The sequence below is a fragment of the Piliocolobus tephrosceles genome, chromosome 10 (genome assembly GCF_002776525.5).
Source record: "Piliocolobus tephrosceles isolate RC106 chromosome 10, ASM277652v3, whole genome shotgun sequence".
In the NCBI taxonomy this organism is placed as follows: domain Eukaryota; kingdom Metazoa; phylum Chordata; class Mammalia; order Primates; family Cercopithecidae; genus Piliocolobus; species Piliocolobus tephrosceles.
In genome coordinates, this window is record NC_045443.1 from 120,649,714 (window position 1) to 120,669,827 (window position 20,114).

The window sequence follows — 20,114 nt, forward strand, 5'->3', positions numbered from 1 at the left end:
TGTTCCCTTGTCTAGACCCTGGTCAGGCGCTGGGACGGGGACCCCATCGTGTCTGCATTTAATGCTAGAATACTCAGGACTGCAGAAAAGCTCAGCAGGGCGGTCACAGGCTGTGTGTCTGCCTTCCATCTCTGGGAGATTTATTGGCCTCGGGGCCCTCCTTTTACACAGGAGGCCAAGAGCCAGCTGCCTCCACAGAGGCCACCTCCACTCCCAGCCTCGATGCCCACAGCTTCCCTGGGGTTCCCAGCAGTTGCTGACATCCCCCCCCCCCAGTGTGTCTGAGACCATGGCTGACAGGTGGAGACCCTGACTCCCAGCTGGCTTGGACTTGAGCCATGACCACACACAGCCTTTGCACTTACCAGAAACCTGGAAGGGCATTCGGTCCCTGGGTGTGTGGCAGCCTCACAAGCACCCACTTTACCCAGGAGCACATGCCAGAGAGAAGGCTGAGGTGGGTGAGCTCACCCTGTCCCACCCCCTTCCAAGCTCACTGGCATGTATGGAGAAACAGGACAGGGTGGGTCAGGGGAGAGAAAAGGCCCCTTGGCTGGCTCCTGTATGGCCTCAGACAAGCCTCCCACCTGTGCCCAGGTCTCCTGGAGGGTGAAGTGGGGCCTCAGCTGGGGCTGCGTGCTTGTGCCAGGTGGCTAGGACCATGTACGCGAAAGGGCCTTGCAAGCTGACCACGGAGCTCAAACCCCCGTGCCTGGCTCTTGTTTACACGGCAAGATGGCTTCAGAAAACACTAACGGAACTGATTCTCCACCAGATACAGACCAGTGAAAAATCCACAGGCAATGACAGCACTTGACTGATGATTCTTGAGTTCTCAATTACCAAACTTTTTGAGATGGAGTCTTGCTGTCACCCAGGCAGCAATACAGTGGTGTGCCTTGGCTCACTATAACCTCCTCCCGCGTTCAAGAAACTCTGCCTCAGCCTCCCGAGAAGCTGGGATTACAGGTGTGCACCACCATGCCTAATTTTTGTATTTTTAGTAGAGATGAGGTTTTGCCATGTTGGCCAGGCTGGTCTCGAACTCCTGATCTCAAGTGATCCGCCCCCCCTCAGTCTCCCAAAGTGCTGGATTACAGGCCACTGCGCCTGGCCAAAACCTTTAATTGGAAAGGCTGCCTCTTGTGGGGCTAGAAAGCAGAAGCTTGGGGTCTGGTCCTGCTCATCCACCCACTTGGACCTGTCACTGCCTCTCCCTGGTCCTCCTTGTGAACGGCGCACACAGCGGGAGGAGAGGCTCCCAGAAGACAAGGTTCATGAGCCACAAGACTGAAGTCCAGCATCCTCACTGAAGTGGACAACAGATTTGGCTGTAAGCTTCCTGGCAGCCACTGGGAAGAGAGAAACTATCAGACACTTTTTCTTTAAGGCAAACTGGCTTCTCAGGAAATGCTTCCCTCTTCCTCACAGAAGAACCACAGAAATTTCTCCTTCACATCCTCATAGGACAATGATGTGCCAGGAATGGCAGCTGTTAAGAGGAGACAGCAACAGGTGAGCCTGCTCTCATCTAAGTTCCTCAAGTCCCTCGCAGGGGCATTGTGACTGACACACTGCTCAGCTGGGATGGTGAGGACGCAGGCGCACAGCTCAGCCAGGGCGGCAGGCACAGGGTACAATTCTGTAGCTCTGCAAAGAGGCAGGGCTTGCGGGGTCCCCTCCTCTCAGCCTAGAGAAGGAAGCAACACCCACTGGGCTTTGAAGTGGGCAGAGGCAACTGCCTTCTTGAAACACCTGCTGGCAAGTCCCCAAAGCAAAACGTCAGAGCCACTGGTTTTCCCACTAAAAACCACCACAGAACATCCTAACAAGTTTCACCATTCACATAGCACACGATGGCAACCTCATGGACAGAGAGCAGGCACAGCCTGAGCCCTGAGGTCACCCTCAGTCCCCTACTTGGACACAGTGACTGTGATCCTGAAGACACGCTCTCTTACGCACAGAACATGCTCTGTCCATGACTGCTGTTTATGAGACTCTGGTGACCAAGAGGGTAAGAGGCCCCGCCTGCGCCAGGACCCTGGACAGGCAGAGATTTTTGTCTTCAGCTTCAAAAACAGACATCCCAGCCAGCTTCCCTGCTGGAACTTTGATCACTCATGTTTCAGAACCAGACATCATGAACATCCACATCCCCAAGTAAGTGACAGGCCTGTAATTAATAATTCTCTATTTATTAAAAAGGGTCCTACAGCTTTACAGCCACAGCACCGTACACAGCCCTGAACAGCGATGGCGAGCCCAGTCAGGGGCCCCTTTGCAACTCCAATGCCGAGCTCATGTTTGGCTGCGACCATGGCCAGGCTGTGGCATCCCTGACAGCGGCCGCTGGTGGAGGTATGGGGGCGGGTGGCACCGCTCAATCGAGATTCACAGAACATGGCAAGCCCGCCTGACTGGCATGGCAGTGAATCATCCTGTACAGCTTCATTTCTTTTAAGAAAACAGTTACAGTAGAGTTCAAGTCCGAGAGCAGGAATGTACAGTCACTGAGGACAAAAGGCAGTGGCCTGGTCCGTGGCCCACTGGGACAGATCCCGCTTCACTTCTGCCTTCTGTCACCCTGGCGGCTAGGCACAGGTCAGGGCCCTGGATGCCTGACAAGTGACAGGGGAGAGGCGGGCCAGAAGGTCCACCGGTGAGCACCTGGGCCTTTTCTGTCAACAGGTGCCACTGCCCCCTGCTGGGCCCTGGGCCTTCAGCACACATGGCACATGAAGAAGACGTCCCACAGGGGTGGAGGGAAGAGCAGGTACAGGCGGTCGGAGTGTAGCCCTGTCCCTCAATCCCATGGGGTGGGCTTTCACCAGACCCCTAACGCTGCCCACCTTGAGCCACCAGCCAGCCAGGGGCAGAGGATATTGGCTAAGGGTAGCCTGGGTCAAGGTGGCCAGATGTCATGACCACCTGTAACAGGGCAATGAACTTGGACAAGCCCTTCAGAGAAAGCAGAGCCGGGGCCCTGCCCAGCCCCTAGCAGGTGTAAAGTCCTGGCACCTGGGGAAGCTAAGGCACAGCACGGACACCCGAGGGTGGGACCGTGCACTGCTTGCACGGAAGGAAATCACATCCACTTCATCAGCATTTCAATCTGCTCAAGACAGTATCTGCATTTTTTATAAAATTTCCCTGAATGGTCTTGGGAGTGTCAAAAAAGTGTTTTCAATATAAAACAGGAAAATCACACACGTAGTAAAAATATTGGGGGATTATTTCTTCATAGAAACCTTCAGGGCCGGCTCGAGGCAGGAGGGAGAGGAGGAGCTGGGGACACAATTTGCTGTGCAAGTCCCGCTCGTGCGGTCCCCTCCCACACCGGCGGCCGTTCTCCGGCCTCTGGACTCGGCAGTGGGCCCAGTGCAAACTTTGCTTGTGGCTCTGAAGCAAGAGCAGCAGCCAGGTCAGGCGGGGACGAACGACGACCTCTCCCCAGCAGTCAGTAAGCAACAACGCAGCCGCAGGTGGTGGCCGGCCACGGGGCTCTTCCAGGACGGCCGGCGCCAACCCGCCCTCACCAGGGCTGCAGTGGCCGGTGGGTGAGACACATAGGACTTTCGAAAATAAAATAAGTATTATGAACCATGCTCATTAAATAAAACTGCAACGGAAGGACCAAGATTCTAAATGGGAATGGGGGAGAGGCCTTGTTTCTTCCCAAATACGAGTCCATCAACGCTAAGATACTTAGAAATCACACGGAGAATGCAAACCAATGCGACGCACAGGTGTCAGGCTGCAACCCGGCACACACAACTGCCTCGTTGCCCAAAGCCTGGGCTTCCACTACTCACCACTGACCTACAGTTCTAAAACCAGACAGACACGCTGGCCCAGGGCCCCAGAGCCCTTGGCACAGGGCAGACCTTCAGCCTCCCTCCCATGTGCGGAGCACAACACGGCAGGCGGAAGGAGTCTCCCGGTAAGGGCCGCGCCGCGCTCACTGGAGGATGAAACCCGGCTGGTGCGGAGGGAGCCGGGGCGGGGGTCTCTGGGGGAGAGCTGGCGGATACGGGGACATGAACTGCGAGGAGAATCCTTGCTGAGTGGCGAGGCCCACGCGGGGGGGCAGGGGCGGGCACTGTAATCCTGGGTACTGCACGGCCTGTCCTGAGCTCATGGCCGCAGTAAACGGGGTGGCTAAGCGTCCTGCTGGCACTGGGGGTGGTGGCGGGGGGATGCGCCGAGGCGCAACGGTGGGGGGCCCACTGGCCTCTGGGGCAGGGTAGGGAAGGGGGGCGGTAGGTGCCAGTTCGGGCAGCCTGGGGGGCAGTGGGGCCAGGGCCTGCGGGAGTCTCTGCCCCTTCAGCACCATCTCCTGGAGCTTCTCGATTTTCACCCGTCGCATGTGGGCCAGTTTCCGTTTGCTCTGATAGACATCAATGAAGGAATCCAGAGGAAGTTCTCCATCCAGAAACTTCTCTGCCATGTTCTGAAAGAGGCAGAAACCTGGTTACAGGGACAGCCAGATGGGGAGGATGCTCCCTTCATGGTCTAGGCACAAGGAGAGGCAATGCCCAGCTGCTTCCAACATGCCCCTCCCTGTGGAGGGCCCTGCTCCTGCTCCAGGCCCCAGAGGTTTCAGCATGAGCTGCCACCAGGCAGAGCCACTGGGCAGAGAGGAGGGCAGTCCTGCTGCGCACCCCACCACCAGCGTGACAGGCAGAGGAGCTGGCCTTTGGGTGAGGGCTCTGACTCCTGGGTCCCAGGCCTCTCTCGAGCCCCGTGGAGCCCAACACCTCCTTGCTTCCACCCGGCCGCACCCTGACTGACAGACTCGCCCTGGGTGGATCAGCAGGACAGAAACGCCTGTGCCCACTGGGGCCCCCCAAGGCTTCAGAGTTCATCGAACCCAGCCCTGTCTTGGCAGGACCCTGCCAGGCCCTGCCTGCGACAACTGCAACATTCGACCTTGACTCATTTCCTAATCGCCTGGCGAGGCTCAAGGCTCTAATGCGCAGCTGGACGTGTCCCAGGAGCTCTGTAGCCCCCAGCTGGCCCTTGAACCACGGCACGTGGTAATTCACCACTGGCCCCAGGGGCTGGCGTTCTCAGGGTGGCACACATGCCCTCTCTTGGCCCTCCCTCAGACCTGCCCTCACTCACCCTGCTGTTCCCTGGACCCCTGCCTGGCACCTTCCCCAGCACACAGACCAGGCTGCCTGCTGGCATACAGCCTGCACACCTGGGAGGCACCACCTCCTGGCCGTGGCAGTGTGGCACTCACGCTCCCCGGAGGCAGTGGGCCCGCTGACTGCCCAAAGTGCCCCAAGGATTCCACCAAGGCTGGTTGGCTTTACCTCAGTGTCTTCCTCAATCTTGGCCCCTTCTGCTTGAAGAAGTGCTAACAGGGTCTCCAAGGAAGCACTGCTAGACTGTCTGTCTGGAAAAGAAGCAAGAGGCATGACAAGAGTGACAGGCGTACAGGTAAAGCCCTTCATGATGCCGTCCACACAGACCATGGCAGGATCGCACCTTCCTTTCCAACAAGCTGAATGTGAAAGGCTTGAAAACCTACAAGGAACAAGTGCACCAAGCCAGTGCCCTGGGGCCAACATCCCATGTCAGAACAACCTGTGTCATGAGCTGCTTCTAGAGCCAACTGTTTTCAAGTATGGGGCCGTGACATTGTCATCATGCCGTTTTGTATTTCCTTTATGTTTTGAGTGGTAACTTACATCAAGTATACACATCTTAAGTGTGTAACTCAAATTTCCACGTTTAACCCCCAACCACCACCCCCCAGATCCAGACACAGAACGTTTCCACCGGGCGCCCATAGGCCCACTGCACCTGCCAGGTAACCCCTACGCTGGCCTCCACCACCACAGAGGAGCTCCGCCTGGTCTTGACTCCACATCCTGGAATCAGAGTACAGGCCATACTCTGCTGGCTTCTTCCACTCAGCACTGCATCTCTGAGACCCTGCTCAGGTCTGTGAATCAGTTCGTTTCAATGCTGTGTAGTGTTCCATTGTGTAAATAGATTCTACGTGCCCATCACCCTGTAGACGGACATTTTTATTGTTTCCAAATTTTATTATAAGGAAGGTAATAAGGATACAACATTCTTGTACCTACCTTCTGAGAGACATTAATGTCCATTTCTGTTGGGTATACACCCAGGAGCAGAGCTGAACTGCAGCGCACACACACTCTTAATTTTAGTAGGTACTACCCACCAACTTTCCCGAGGTGAAATGAGAAAAGGAGCTGGCTGTGGTGGCACACACCTTTAAGTCCCAAATGACCCACGGACACTCCTACCAGCAACAGATGCATGGCATTTCACTAGCACTTGGTACTGCCCGTCTTTTTACTTTTCATCATTCTGGTTTGAGTGTGTTACTGTAAATTTTTACTGAAGTTAATGGAGAAAATGACAAGATGATAGCAAGTAGTGACAGACGTCACTGTAAACCTCACTGCAGAAGGTGATTTTTAACCCAAATTCTTTTAAGGGATGGGGTCTCCGTCACCCAGGCTGGAGTACAGTAATGCAATCACAGTTCACTGTGGCTTCAGCCTTCAGAGTAGGTGGGACTATAGACGAGCACCACCACTCCCGGCTTATTTCATTTCTTTTGTGGAGACATAGTCTCATTCTGTTGCCCAGGCTGGAGTACAGGAATGCAATCATGGCTCACTGCAGCTTCAACCTCCAAGGCTCAAGCAATCCTCCTTCCTCAGCCTCCCAAGTAGCTAGGACCACAGGCATGTGCCACCACACCCAGCTCCAACTTTATCTAAATGTCCCTTTGAGAACTATCAAAAGCACTCAGGATGCTCAACAATCTTTAATTCTGATGTCTCCTCCTAATGGCTGCAAATTAAAGTATGCCATTAAAATAAAATGTTCCAGTGATGTGTATTTTTTTTTTCACCATTAACAAACAGCATAAGACAAACAGGCAAAAAGCATAAGACATCTGTTGAATATCATAATTCAGAAAACTGCTTTTTCTATGCTGTTTAGAGAAGGTGGGGTCTTGAATTTAAAAAGTGGTAAGTCTCTTCTAAACCGGGGACTGCTAAACTGGCTGGCTTCCTCCTAATCCCCAGCCCCTTTTCTGGTAAATGCCCCGAGGTACCCACATTTCTGCCACCTGCTCCATGCTGCAAACCCTGGAGGTGCGTGTGGACCGGGGCTGACCTCAGCAGTCATCACCACCAGGCAGGGCCACTGGGAGGAGGGGGCGGTCCTGCTATACACCCTGCCCTCTCGAACCACAAGTAAAGAGAGGCTGCAGGTCCGGGGGCCCTCCACATTCCATACATAAACTAGTCCAATACAGTGGCTCATGTCTGTAATAGCAGCGCTTTGTGAGGCAAAGGCCGGAGGATGGCTTGAGTTCAAGACCAGCCTGGGCAACATAGCAAGACGACCTCTCTACAAAAAAATGAGAAACTAGCCTGCTTGGGTAGTGCACACCTGTGGTCCCAGCTACTCAGGAGGCTGAGGCAGGAGGATCACCTGAGCCCAGGAGGTCGAGTGGCTGTGCTGAGCCATGGTTGCGCCACCGCACTCCAGCCTGAGACAGCAAGACCCTGTTTCTAAAAATAAATAAATAATATACATAAGCCATTTCTTCATTGCAGTAGAGTCACTACCTTAATCTGAAATTTTTCAATAATATTTCCTTCCTGGTAGGGCAATAGCTTGAAATGTGTCCTTCTCTCAACTCTTTATTCTCAAGTGATCACCCTTAAAAAGTTACCTAATTTGGTCTTCTTTATCTGATAGGCTTCAAAGAGAACCTGGAGCTCCTGGTATTTCTGGGTCAAGCGTGCTTTCAATGTGTCCAGCTGGGGCTGGTACAGAAGGTTTCCTTCTGCCAGGCTCCGGTTGCTGGCAAGTGTCATTTCTTTGTTAAGCTGAACATTCTGCGTCTGCAAGGAACACACGAGATGATGAGAACCAAAAGTGTATCAGCTCCTAGACCCCTGGAGGTCCCCACGCACGTCCCAGGAGCCCGCTGCGGCTGCTGCCGCCTCACTGGTCTCCACAGCTGGCACCGCATGCCAGGCAGATGCTACCGGCCCAGAGCCAAACCCCTGGTTTCTCATTTGGAGCTGCTGCCCATCGCAAAGAATGAGGCCGACTTCCTTCCAGCACGTTTCCAGGACAGGCTTTGTCCTGTGACTCCATGCAGACAGAGCCTTTCCTGCCACGGCTACGCTGTGACTTGAATTCCTTACTACGGCCATTGTGCTTGTAGAAGTAAACAGCTGTAAAGATTTAGAATTTGATTGTTTTCAAAACAAGTTTCTGCTGCTCCAGAGGAAGTTAAAGAACCACTTATCGGCAGTTGGCATGCCATCGGCAGTTGGCATGATGTCAATTCAGGCTTCATAAGCAGCCTAAGAGGTTCTACCAGCAAGCTGAAGACACCCTGGGAAGGAACTGTGTTTCCAGCCACCGGGGCTCCTCCGTCTCTCCCATGCCCACCCCAGCTCTTCTGAGCCTTCTAGCTCCTAGCTGTCGGTGGATGAGCAAAGCCGACCAAAAGCTGGGGGAAGAGGGGAGACATATTTTGCCCATCAGGGGTTTCATTTTGTCCTTTAAAGCAATGACAGGCTACCCTGGTAGGTAGAGAAGAAGCCACATGCCCAGAACTTAGGGGAGAAAGACAGCGGTAGAAGGTCTGAGGAAAAAAAAAAAGGCAAAACGCTCCTAGCAAAGCTTAGCCAAAGTTTAAATAAAAAACACAAACGCATGGGTACCCTAGTTCCCTCTTCACTCACCGGTGATCAGCTTCCTCTACCACAGCCCAGCCACCGCCACCTCACTTTCCTTCCACACCGTCAGTTTCAACAGCACGCGATTCCTTACCCAGTGTGTGTCTGTTTCTCTTGAAGCAGCTCCTTCTTCAACCCCACCCATCTCATTTTCCCCTTAATATTTTCTACCACCCCACCCAGGCTATTTTTGCTGCTACTTCCTTCCTTTTGGTAGCTGGAGTATAGATTCCTGGCCATGCTGCCTCTGCTCCCCACCCCCAGTCATACCCGTTGATTGCTGTCATAGTTCCCGGTGCGCTCACACAAGTGCACACACACCACACACACAAGGAAGAGGCTCAGGGAATCAGAGAACAAAGAAAGAAGCCCTTGGATCCATGCCTCAATCAGGAGATCCCTAACCCCAGGAGGAGGGCTCTGTTCAGCAGACAGTGATCTGCATCTCCAGACCAACAGCTGCGCCCAGAGCCCTAAAGATCAGGCTCCACTGAAAACCCGAGAGGATTTAAATGACAGTGAAAATCAAACCTCTCTCGCAACTCTCAAAGCTAGGAGTGTCCCGGAAATGTGGGTGGTAGAAATGCTTTCATCTCTTCTGATGCCTTTAGCAAAAAAGGAGAATCTTGGGACTGGAAAGACCCAGTTTCACTCGGGTTCCTGGTAAGCAGTGGGGCTCCCGACACCCGCTTCCCCACCCACAGGGCGGCTCTCCATGGGCTTTCTATGCCGGGCCCAGCAGAAGCATCTTTCTTCCATTGTTAAGACATTTGAAAGAGCAAACAAAAACTACTGTATGGCCACTCTGGAAAATAGGCACTTCTTAATAAAGCTGAATATGTAACTACCGTATGACCCAGAAATTGTACTCTTGGGCATTTATATCAGAGAAATGAGAACTTACATTCAACAAAAACCTGCCCAGGACTGTTGACAGCAACATTTATTTGTAACAACTAAAATCTAGAAGCAGCTCAGGTGTCTTTTAACAGGTGAATGGGTAAACAAGCTGCAGGCCAGCCAGGCTGCAAAATACCACTCAGCAGCAAAAGGAAGAAACTTGACTGGCGGGACTGATAACGCTCTAGGGAATCACACTGAGTGAAAACAGCCAACCCCAAAGGACCACTCACTCCACGACCCCATACACACAACACCCCTGAAATACAAAATCACAAAAAAAATGGAGAACAGATTAGCGGTGTGTAGGGGGACTACAAAAGGCTGACATGAGGGATGTGCATGGGGACGGAGCCGTCCTGATGTTCTGTGTCCTGGCAGTATCAGTGCCCCATCCTGGTGCTGAGAGTGCACTGAATTTCACCAGATGTTACCCCAGGGGGCAGCTGGGAGAAGGCGACACAGGATCTCTCTGTATTCTTACAACTGCATGTGAAACTACGAGCATCTCGAAATAAAATTTAACCATAAATATAACCACCAACCACTGCTGAGATGGCTTTCTCCTGCTGGTCTCACCTGGCGGATGAGGAGAGGGGCAACTGGTCCAGGCTGCACCGAGAGACAGGCCTCGTGCTCCTGCTCCCAGCCCCACAGTTGTGTGTGTTCCATCACTCTCAGTCAATTCTTTGTTCAATAAACATTTACTGAGCAAGTATCATCTGCCACGCCTGGAGTTAGGCACAGGGAATTCTGAGAAACAGGAATGCTCCCACCCTCAAATAAACTGAGTCAGCATAAATGGAGCCAAACTCATCAGCCCTGATCTGTGAGGCCCCAAATGGCCTGGTCCCCACCATCCCTTCCCAGTCAGTTCTGAGAAAGCAGGTCCCTAACCATCCTGCCTACACCAGCAGCCACCCTCTGCATCAGTGAAGATAAAATCTGTTGTCTCAATCACTGTCGGTCCCAACACTAAATACAGACGACACACTTGCCTTTGGCATCCTAAGCACTTTGCACACGTCTGCCACTCAGTGAAGATCTGTTGAATGAATCAGAGAGCCCCCCACAACCCCCCAAAAAGCCAAAATTCACTCAAAGCCAAGCCTGGCAAATAAGGGAGGTAAAAAAGTATGGAGGAAGAAAAAGCGAGCTACGTTTGTTGAGTGCTAAGTGCCTCCGATCCATGATGAAGTAGAGGCGCTCCCAGCAGAAAGTCGCTAGAGACTGAGTCTGAGGGAGGGTGTCACACTGGACCTTAAAGCAACTGTCAAACAGAACGTCCTCAGAAGTCCTCAGTTAAGGTAGCACACGGCAAGTGCAGGTCTCCCATGCAACACTTGAAAGACAGCACTCAATGCAGCACGGACCGACATTCCAGCAGGCGGCCTAGACTACTCCACAGCAGTCTCAGCCTCAGCTGTGCCTTACGATCCCCCTTTACTGGGGAGTAGGGAGGCTGCTGTTAAAAATCTCAACGTCCCGTAATCCCAGCACTTTGGGAGGCCCAGACGGGCGGATCACGAGGTCAGGAGACCGAGACCATCCTGGCTAACACGGTGAAACCCCGTCTCTACTAAAAATACAAAAAACTAGCCGGGCGAGGTGGCAGGAGCCTGTAGTCCCAGCTACTCGGGAGGCTGAGGCAGGAGAATGGCGTAAACCCGGGAGGTGGAGCTTGCAGTGAGCTGAGATCCGGCCACTGCACTCCAGCCCAGGCAACAGAGCGAGACTCCGCCTCAAAAAAAAAAAAAAAATCTCAATGTCCCAACCAACCCCTACCCGTCAAGCTCTTCAGGAGGGGCCCAGGCATGGATATTGTCTTCAAAGCTCCCTGTTGATACAGATCGCTAAGCTGAAAACTTTTGCTTCAGTTTCACCATAAAAATGCATCTACAAAGAAAATCTTACTTCTGTAGAGTTTAAGTCAAGTCAAAATCACGTGTCCTACATATTAGAAAGTCCTAGAGAAGAACACAAGGAAAGCGTGAACTATAATAAAAAGACAACTCATTTGTCCACATTTCTGAGGTCTGGGGAAAAAAGGGAATTTGTTTTGTATAGGACACACATAAGCCACCAGGCATCAAAAGAGGCCAAATAAAACTCCAACTGAGGCTGGGTGTGGTGGCTCACACCTGTAATCCCAGCACTTTTGGGGGCCGCGGCGGGTGGATCACCTGAAGTTAGGAATTTCAGACCAGCCTGACCAACATGGAGAAACCCCTTCTCTACAAAAAATACAAAATTAGCCGGGCAAGGTGGCACATGCCTGTAATCCCAGCTACTCGGAGGCTGAGGCAGGAGAATCACTTGAACTTGGGAGGCAGAGGTTGCGGTGAGCCGAGATAGCGCCATTGCACTCCAGCCTGGGCAACAAGAGTGAAACTGTCTCAAAAACAAACAAACAAAAAAACCCCTCCAACTGAGGACTGTTAAACTGGCAGTGATTTTTTTTTTATATCCTTTAGGTATTCAGATGTTTCTAAATAAATAAATATAATTTTTTTATAATTGAGACAGTCTCGTTCTGTCACCCACGCTGGAATGCAGTGGCGTGATCTCAGCTCACTGCAGCCTGTCTGCAGGGTTCAAGCGATTCCTCTGCCTCAGTCTCTTGAGTAGCTGGGATTACAGGTGTACACCACCCCTGGCTAATTTTTTTGTGTTTTTAGTAGAGACAAGGTTTTGCCACATTGGCCAGGCTGGTCTTGAACTCCTGACCTCAAGTAATCTCCCTGCCTCGGCCTCTCAAAGTGCTAGGATTATAAGCATGAGCCACCACACCCAGACAAATACAGTAAATTCTAAGAGGCCACCCAGAGCATACCCACAGCACCCTGCAGGATAATGGCAGTGGGGACAATGGCCAGGATGCATGTGCTGAAGGTGGATGTCTTTTCTTAAGCATTGGATAAAATTTTTCAATACCAAAACCTGCCCCAGAACATACCCTGGATGCTACAATCAATGGAGAAACTCTTTCCTCAATCTTTTCGTTGTTACGGTTGGAAAAAAAAGAGGGGGAGGAGAAACAACAGCTTTGTTCATTTGCAAAGCAAAGGCAAACTGTTCAGGACAGGCCCGGGAGGCCTCCATGGGCGCAGCACAAACCACTCAGCAAGGCCCGGATGGCAGTCACTCCGGCCACAGACAGCCGACTCTCCACCCCTCTGGGGCTGATTCCAGCCTCAATGTCTGTGGCCAAATCTGAATAGTAAATCTGAGAATGCTTAGAGAGGTATTTTAGGAACCATCCGACTTAAAAAAAAAAAAAAAAAAAATCTTAGGCTGCCACTGTCTTTGTTTCATGGTAGGCACCAACAGATACCTGAAATTGAAAACAGTGATGCCAACCTCTTGGTCATTCTCATGATCCTTTTTGTGAACCATAGAAAAGTCTTTTCAGGAAATAATCTCTCTGTGGTAAAGGAACATTCTTATACATTTACTCAGTTTCACTTCAGTTTCCATTTCTCATAAGTGAAGAAAAATGAGATGCCTGATAACAGCATTTGTAGTAGGACCTGGCTTGTCTAAACTTATTTCTGCCCACCTCTCCGTGCATGAGCACAGTGAACTCTGGAAGCATGCTCACCCCAGGGCAACAGCAGCAGCCTGAGTGAGTGGGTGTGGTTCTTTTACTTTCCGCTTTCTACTTTTAACTATCACAGTGTTTGATTCATTAGAGCAAGCACACATAACTTTGTAGAAAAAGGGTTTTTTTTTAAGTTAAAAAAGTATCTTATGGCCAGGTGTGGTGGCTCACGCCTGTAATCCCAGCACTTTGGGAGGCCGAGGTGGGCGGATCACGAGGTCAGGAGATCGAGACCATCCTGGCTAACACGGTGAAACCCCGTCTCTACTAAAAATACAAAAAATTAGCTGGGCGTGGTGGCGGGCGGCCTTTAGTCCCAGGTACTCGGGCGGCTGAGGCAGGAGAATGGCGTGAACCCGGGAGGTGGAGCTTGCAGTGAGCGGAGGTTGTGCCACTGCACTCCAGCCTGGGCAACAGAGCAAGACTCCACTTCAAAAAACAACAAAAAAAAATTCTTACATATACTTATCCAGGCAGAAATGTGGAAGTCTTTTATCTCTTGGGATGCTTACATTAATATATGTAACTCTCTCAGAACACACAGTCTGGCTGGGCATGGCTCACACCTGTAATCCCAGCACTTTGGGACGCCAAGGCGGGTGGATCACTTGAGGTCAGGAGTTCGAGACCAGCCTAGCCAAAATGAGGAAACCCCACCTCTACTAAAAATACAAAAAAATTAAGCCAGCTGTGGTGGTGGGCGCCTATAATCCCAGCTACTGGGGAGGCTGAGGCACAAGAATTGCTTGAACCTAAGAGGTGGAGGTTGCAGTGAGCTGAGATCGTGCCACTGCACTTCAGCCTGGGCAAGAGAGTAAGACTCCGTCTCAGAGACAGAGAGAAAACACACACACACACACACTTTCTCAAATGTGCATGTCATTATTTATTTGGGTGGGGGGAGTGTGGCAGAAAATAAAGTCAGCAAGAAAGAAAAGAGAGCTACAGTCCCCTCTGCATATGGAATGGCTGCTACAAAGGACAGGCACACAGGGGTAGAGGCAGGGGCGGGAGACTGCCTGCAGCTTTGTGGCCAATGCTGGGTCAAGGGTGTAGGTTTCCCGTGGATGCGTTCCAGACCAGACACTTGTACAATGTGAACTTCTGATTCCAGCTGGCCAGAGTCTAGCTCCTCCATCTGTAATTATAATTGTGCCTTCCCAAACACAAAGGCAGACAAGTCTGCCCACATTTCCAAGCTAAATCTTCTTCATGGAAACATACTCATAGCAGTTCTTTTTTCCCCTTCACACCGTAATATAATACTTGTAACAACTAAGTAAGTGACATGACTGAATTAGGTTAGCAAACTTAAATGAGCAAATGGGAATCCTTAATAGCACCGGAAGTCCTTTAAATGCCCAAAATCCAGTGTGTACGTGGAATTTGGGCTGCCTTAGGATAAAAACAAAGTATGCTCTACAGCATTCTCAGAAGGTATAGTATTTATGCAAAGTAAATAAACTATACTTTATTTAACAAGCAAACTGTATCGTAATTTTTTATTTTTAGAGACAGGGTCTTGTTCTATCGCCCAGGCTGAAATGTAGTGGTGTAATCATGGCTCACTGCAACCTTGACCTCCTGAGCTCAAGCAATCCTCTCACCTCAGCCTCCCAAAGTGCTGGGATTATAGGCTTGAGCCACTGTGCCCAGCCACAAGCAAGCATCTTGTTAAACAAGCATTAGTTCCAGGAATATAAAATGCTCTTTCCGCCAAGGCTGTTCACACTGGCTATGCAGCCTGGAATGCCCTCCTATCCAAATCTCTGCTGCAGACTCTACCCTAACCAAGGCCTTAGCAATGGCAGAGCGTTTTCTAAACTTCTCCCAGCCCCACCAACGCCACACAGAGCTAGACCCTTAGTGGTGGGCATTCCCTGAGGCCCCACTTGATTGAGATGCAATTCACACCTCATACAATCCATCTACTGAAACCATTCCACTCAAGGGTGTCCCATGTATTCACAGAGGATACTTCTGGCTTCACTGTATTCACACTGTATTCTTCTGTGCTTGTCTGTTCATCTATTTATTCATGCATCAAAAAATTTCTTTTCAGGCATCATCATGGGCTGGCTCTGGGAAGTACAGGCAATGGAGACAGAAAAGTGAACAGGAAGGTAAAGTCCCTGTCCTTAGGACAGTGGAGCTACTAAATATGACAAACAGAATCATAAAATCTGTCCACTGCAAGACCAGGTGCAGTGGCTCAAGCCTGTAATCCCAGCACTTTGGGAAGCCGAGGAGGGTGGATCACGAGGTCAAGAAACCGAGACCATCCTAGCTAACATGGTGAAACCCCGTCCCTACTAAAAACACAAAAGTTAGCCAGGCAGGGTAACACACGCCTGTAGTCCCAGGTGCTCAAAAGGCTGAGGCAGGAGAATCGCTTGAACCCAGGAGGCGGAGATTACAGTGAGCCAAGATTGTGCCACTGTACTCTATCCTGGTGACAGAGGGAGACTTCGTCTCAAAAAAAAAAAATTAAAAACCTGTCTATTGCTGTGTCACGAAGGTGTTGTAACTCTCCTGGGAGCGACAGGATGCTTGTGGTGTGCTGAATGGTGTGCCTCCCTCCCCCAAAAGGATGTGTCTACATCCTAATCTCCGGAACCTACATTTATTGGAAAAAAGGTCTTTGCAAATTTAATTAAGGATCTGGAAATGAAGCAATCATCTTTAATCATTTAGGTGGCCCTAATCCAATGACAAGAGTCCTTTTTTATTTTTTTGAGGCAGTTTTGCTCTGTCGCCCAGGCTGGAGTGCAGTGGTGTGATCTCGGCTCACTGCAACCTCCAACCTCCACCTCCCAGGTTCAAGCGATTCCCCTGCCTCAGCTCCCGAGTAGCTGGGATTACAGGTGTGCACCACCACGCCTGGCTAATTTCTGTATTTTTAGTAGCAATGGGGTTTCACTATGTTGGCCAGGCTGGTCTCGAACTCCTGGCCTCAAGTGATCTGCCAGCCTTGGCCTCCCAAAGTGTTGGAATTATAGGTGTGAGCCACCACGCCTGGCCTACAAGAGTCCTTTTAAGAGACACATGGAGGCCGGGCGCGGTGGCTCAAGCCTGTAATCCCAGCACTTTGGGAGGCCGAGAAGGGCGGATCACGAGGTCAGGAGACGGAGACCATCTTGGCTAACACGGTGAAGCCCCATCTCTACTAAAAAATACAAAAAACTAGCCAGGCGCGGTGGCTGGTGCCTGTAGTCCCAGCTACTTGGGAGGCTGAGGCAGGAGAATGGCGTAAACCCGGGAGGCGGAGCTTGCAGTGAGCTGAGATCCGGCCACTGCACTCCAGCCTGAGTGACAGAGCGAGACCCTGTCTCAAAAAAAAAAAAATAAATAAAAGAGAGACGCATGGAGAAGACAGAGGCAGACAAGAAAGCCATGTGAAGATGGGGGCAGCATGATGTGGTCACAAGCCCAGGACGCCAGCACACATGAGAAGCTGGAAGCAGCAAAAAAGAGTCTTCCCCTAGAGCTTCCAGGGGGAACAGGGAGGGCACCCTGATTTCAGACTGCTGGCCTCCAGAGCTGTGACAGAATTAAGTTTCTGTTGTTGTAAGCTGCCTAGTTTGTGGTCATGTTACAGCAGCCACAGGAAACTAGTACAGTGCTGGAATCTTCTACCTGTTCTTGAAAACCACTGTCTATCCTGCTTTGTGCCCCAGCAGCCACCTGGCTGAACTATACCAACCCTTCACCGGGACACTCACCCTCAGGTTCTGGTTGGATTCAGCCATGAGGATCAAGGGTAGGAGAAAGATGAAAAGGGACAGCGGGGATGGGGAGTGCTCCCCAGGTTGCCTCGCTGAGGAGGGGCTGCAGCTGGGCCAGGTCCTCCAGCCCTCCGTTCCTCCAAGGCAGCCCTGTCCCCTGCCCCTCCCTCAGGCCTGGAAGTGAGAAGTGCATGGCTGTTGCTAATCCTGTATCAGGCATTGGGGGTCTCCACGCTGCCCTCTCCTTGTAAAGAATCCCTTTATTCAGCTCCTCGCCAATCCCTAATGCTGACTGTGCCATGTCTTGCCAGAAGCCTGATTGAAATAGCCAGAACAGTTTACCCCATGACACAAAATGACACTTGAGCTCACATCCACTCTTTTAACGGTGACCATAAAGCCCCTTAAGAGCAGAACCACGTCTTAATCATTCCCCTGTGCCCAGAACCTAGCACAGTACCCAGGCTAACACAGGCACATAGCTAAATACTTGGTTGGCTGGGTGCGGTGACTCACACCTATAATCCCACCACTTTGAGAGCCTGGGGCGGGCAGATCACTTGAAGTCAGGCATTGGAGACCAGCCTGGCCAACATGGTGAAACACCATTTCTACTAAAACCACAAAAATTAGCCAAGCATGGTGGTGTGCGCCTGTAGTCCTAGCTACTTGGGAGGCTGAGGCAGGCAGGAAAATCACTTGAACCCAGGAGGCAGAGGCTACAATGAGCCGAAATCGTGCCAATGCACTCCAAAATAAAAACTTGCTCAATTTCAACCATAAGAATCTTCATATTGGGGCCTCAGGCCACTATCTGTCAGTCATTGTGAAAACCCTGCTAAAGCTTTTTTGAAGATTAGCGTTTTTGAATGTTTAAATTCGTAAACAGTAACATCATGGGTTGATACAACTAGCTATAAACTGGGAAACTACTTGCACTCCTAGCTTACTCCAGCAGTGATAACAGTATGGCAGTGAAATGGAAAGGGGAAAAATGAAGATGGCACTGATGGCTAGAAAGCGAAGCTACCCATTAACTGTGCTGAAACGTGAGACACACAACACACACGGAGACACAGACACAAGCGGCTGTGTGCGACGCTCCTCTTCAGCTGAAATTCAGCCCTCTCCCACTTAAGCATATCAGAACGTTACAGTAACATTACTGTCATAAGAGCCTCGAAGCCACTATATTTACACATGTGTAATTTACACACGGGTGCAGTAGCTCATGCCTGTTATCCTAGTACTAAGGAAGGGAGAGGCAGGAGGACTGCCTGAGCCCAGGAGATCAAGACCAGCCTAGGCAACAGAGTGAGGCACCATTCTTTCTCCACAGGAAAAAAAAAAAGACACACACACACACACAAACTCTAATCCCAAGCTTCCATATCTACAGCTCATCAGGGCCACAGCAACATGCTCCAGCACAGTGGTTGGCCCATTCGTCTGTTCGTTCATTCATACAAGAAATACTTGGGAAGCACCTCTGTGTGCCAGGCTCAGGGAAGACACCATCACAGGGAGTCTAGCTCAAAGTCTCAGTCAAGCCCATCCTCCCACATAAGGCACTGAGCGTTGCGCACTGCCCAACTCCAGAGGGTGCCATTCACTTTGTACTGCAGCAATGCATACCCGCACAGACTGCATCTGCTCTTTCAATAAAAGGCTCAAAAGAGAAAAAGGGGAAAAATGAAGACAGATGTGATTTTAATGATTTAAGTAAGACAAGTTACTGGTGCTGATCTGAAAACTTTGCTCGTCAGCATCTTCCACATTTCAACAAAATTTGCTGATATTTGTTAAGCATGGCTAGTATGTGCCACCTTCTCTTAGTTCCACTCTCTCCATTCTATCCTCTGTGACAGTGAGACCAATTTGTCCTCATTTTACTCAAGAGACAGGAAATATAATCTTACGAAGGTTAAATGAGCTGTCTAAGTTACAACTGCTAGCAACTCCCTCCAGAACTGGGATCTTACACTGTGCAGTGGCTCACGCCTGTAGCCCGTTACTTGGGAGGCTGAAGCAGGAGGATCACTTGAGCCTAGGAGTTGGAGGCCAGTCTAGGCAACATAGTGAGACCCTATCTCTAAAAATAAATTATGCTGGGTATGGTGGCTCATGCCTATAATCCCAGCACTCTGGGAGGCCCAGGCAGGTGGATTGTTTCAGCCCAGGAGTTGGTTGGAGAACAGCCTGGGCAACAGAGTGAGACCCCATCTCTACAAAAAATAAAAAATGAGCCAGGCGTGGCAGCACACACCTGTGGTCCCAACTACTGGGGAGACTGAGGAAGGAGGATTGCTTAAGCCAGGCAGGGCAAGACTGCAGTGAGCTATAATCGCACCACTGCACTCCAGCAGAGGATCAAATGGAAATTTACTAATTTACTATTTCTCTATTTTCAAGTTATAACAATCATCTAAGGTTCATTCCTATTTATGTCTTTTTTAAAAACCCTTTTATTAAAGATACTTTCAAAAAAGTAAAGGTAGAGAGATGAGTATGATGAAACGATGTATAACCATCTCCTAGGTTCAACAATTAGCAACATTTGCCAATCTTACTTCATCTATACTCCTGCTTTTTTGAAAGCAGTTTAAAGCAGACTTCAAGCAACATCATCCTTCACACTTAAAAATGTTATATTTCTAACAGGTAAGAACTTTTTAACCCTAGCTACAATGCCATAATCACATTTAGCAAAATTAACAATAATCTTTTAATATCCTCTGCATGTGTTGGCTCAATTTCTTCTATAAAAGGCTTTTTGCCTCATTTATTTGACTATGTGAAATACAGTTTATACAGGAAAAGCAGGATAAATGCTTTTTTTTATCCTTTTAAACTAACTTTTGGAAGACTGAGTTCATACCTGAGCAACCTCCAAAAATGACCAATAAGCTTTTTGGGAGTATCATTATGAAGTAATGAATTTTTTGTCTCCGATAAAAGGCTGTTCTGGGACACCACTGCTGTCCTGCTCTCCAGTAAAATATGTCTAAGACCCATCCGGTACATTTGCTGCCCCCAAGCTGAGCTGGCCCCTCTCAAAGGAATACTAGTTCCTTTTTGATTTTGATCTTTTCCTCTCCAGATAAAATTAAATTCAAAGTTATCTATAAC

General features: G+C 50.2%; 1 protein-coding gene across 2 annotated transcripts in view; it reads right to left on the reverse strand.

Annotated features, from left to right (window-relative positions):
• Positions 1-2,181: 2,181 nt before the first annotated feature.
• Positions 2,182-20,114, reverse strand: part of VPS37B (VPS37B subunit of ESCRT-I) — a 32,796-nt gene continuing 14,863 nt past the window's right edge. Inside the window, exons 1-4 of one of the 2 annotated variants that reach the window (XM_023205593.2) lie at positions 8,766-11,120; positions 7,739-7,910; positions 5,322-5,404; positions 2,182-4,453 (exon numbers count right to left, since the gene is read on the reverse strand). In XM_023205593.2, the coding sequence (XP_023061361.1) occupies positions 3,962-4,453; positions 5,322-5,404; positions 7,739-7,883 (720 nt within the window). In that variant the 5' untranslated portion in view covers positions 7,884-7,910; positions 8,766-11,120 and the 3' untranslated portion in view covers positions 2,182-3,961. Of the gene's footprint in view, positions 4,454-5,321; positions 5,405-7,738; positions 7,911-8,765; positions 11,121-20,114 lie in introns of those variants that run through there. The other variant, XM_023205585.3, reaches the window with a different exon arrangement.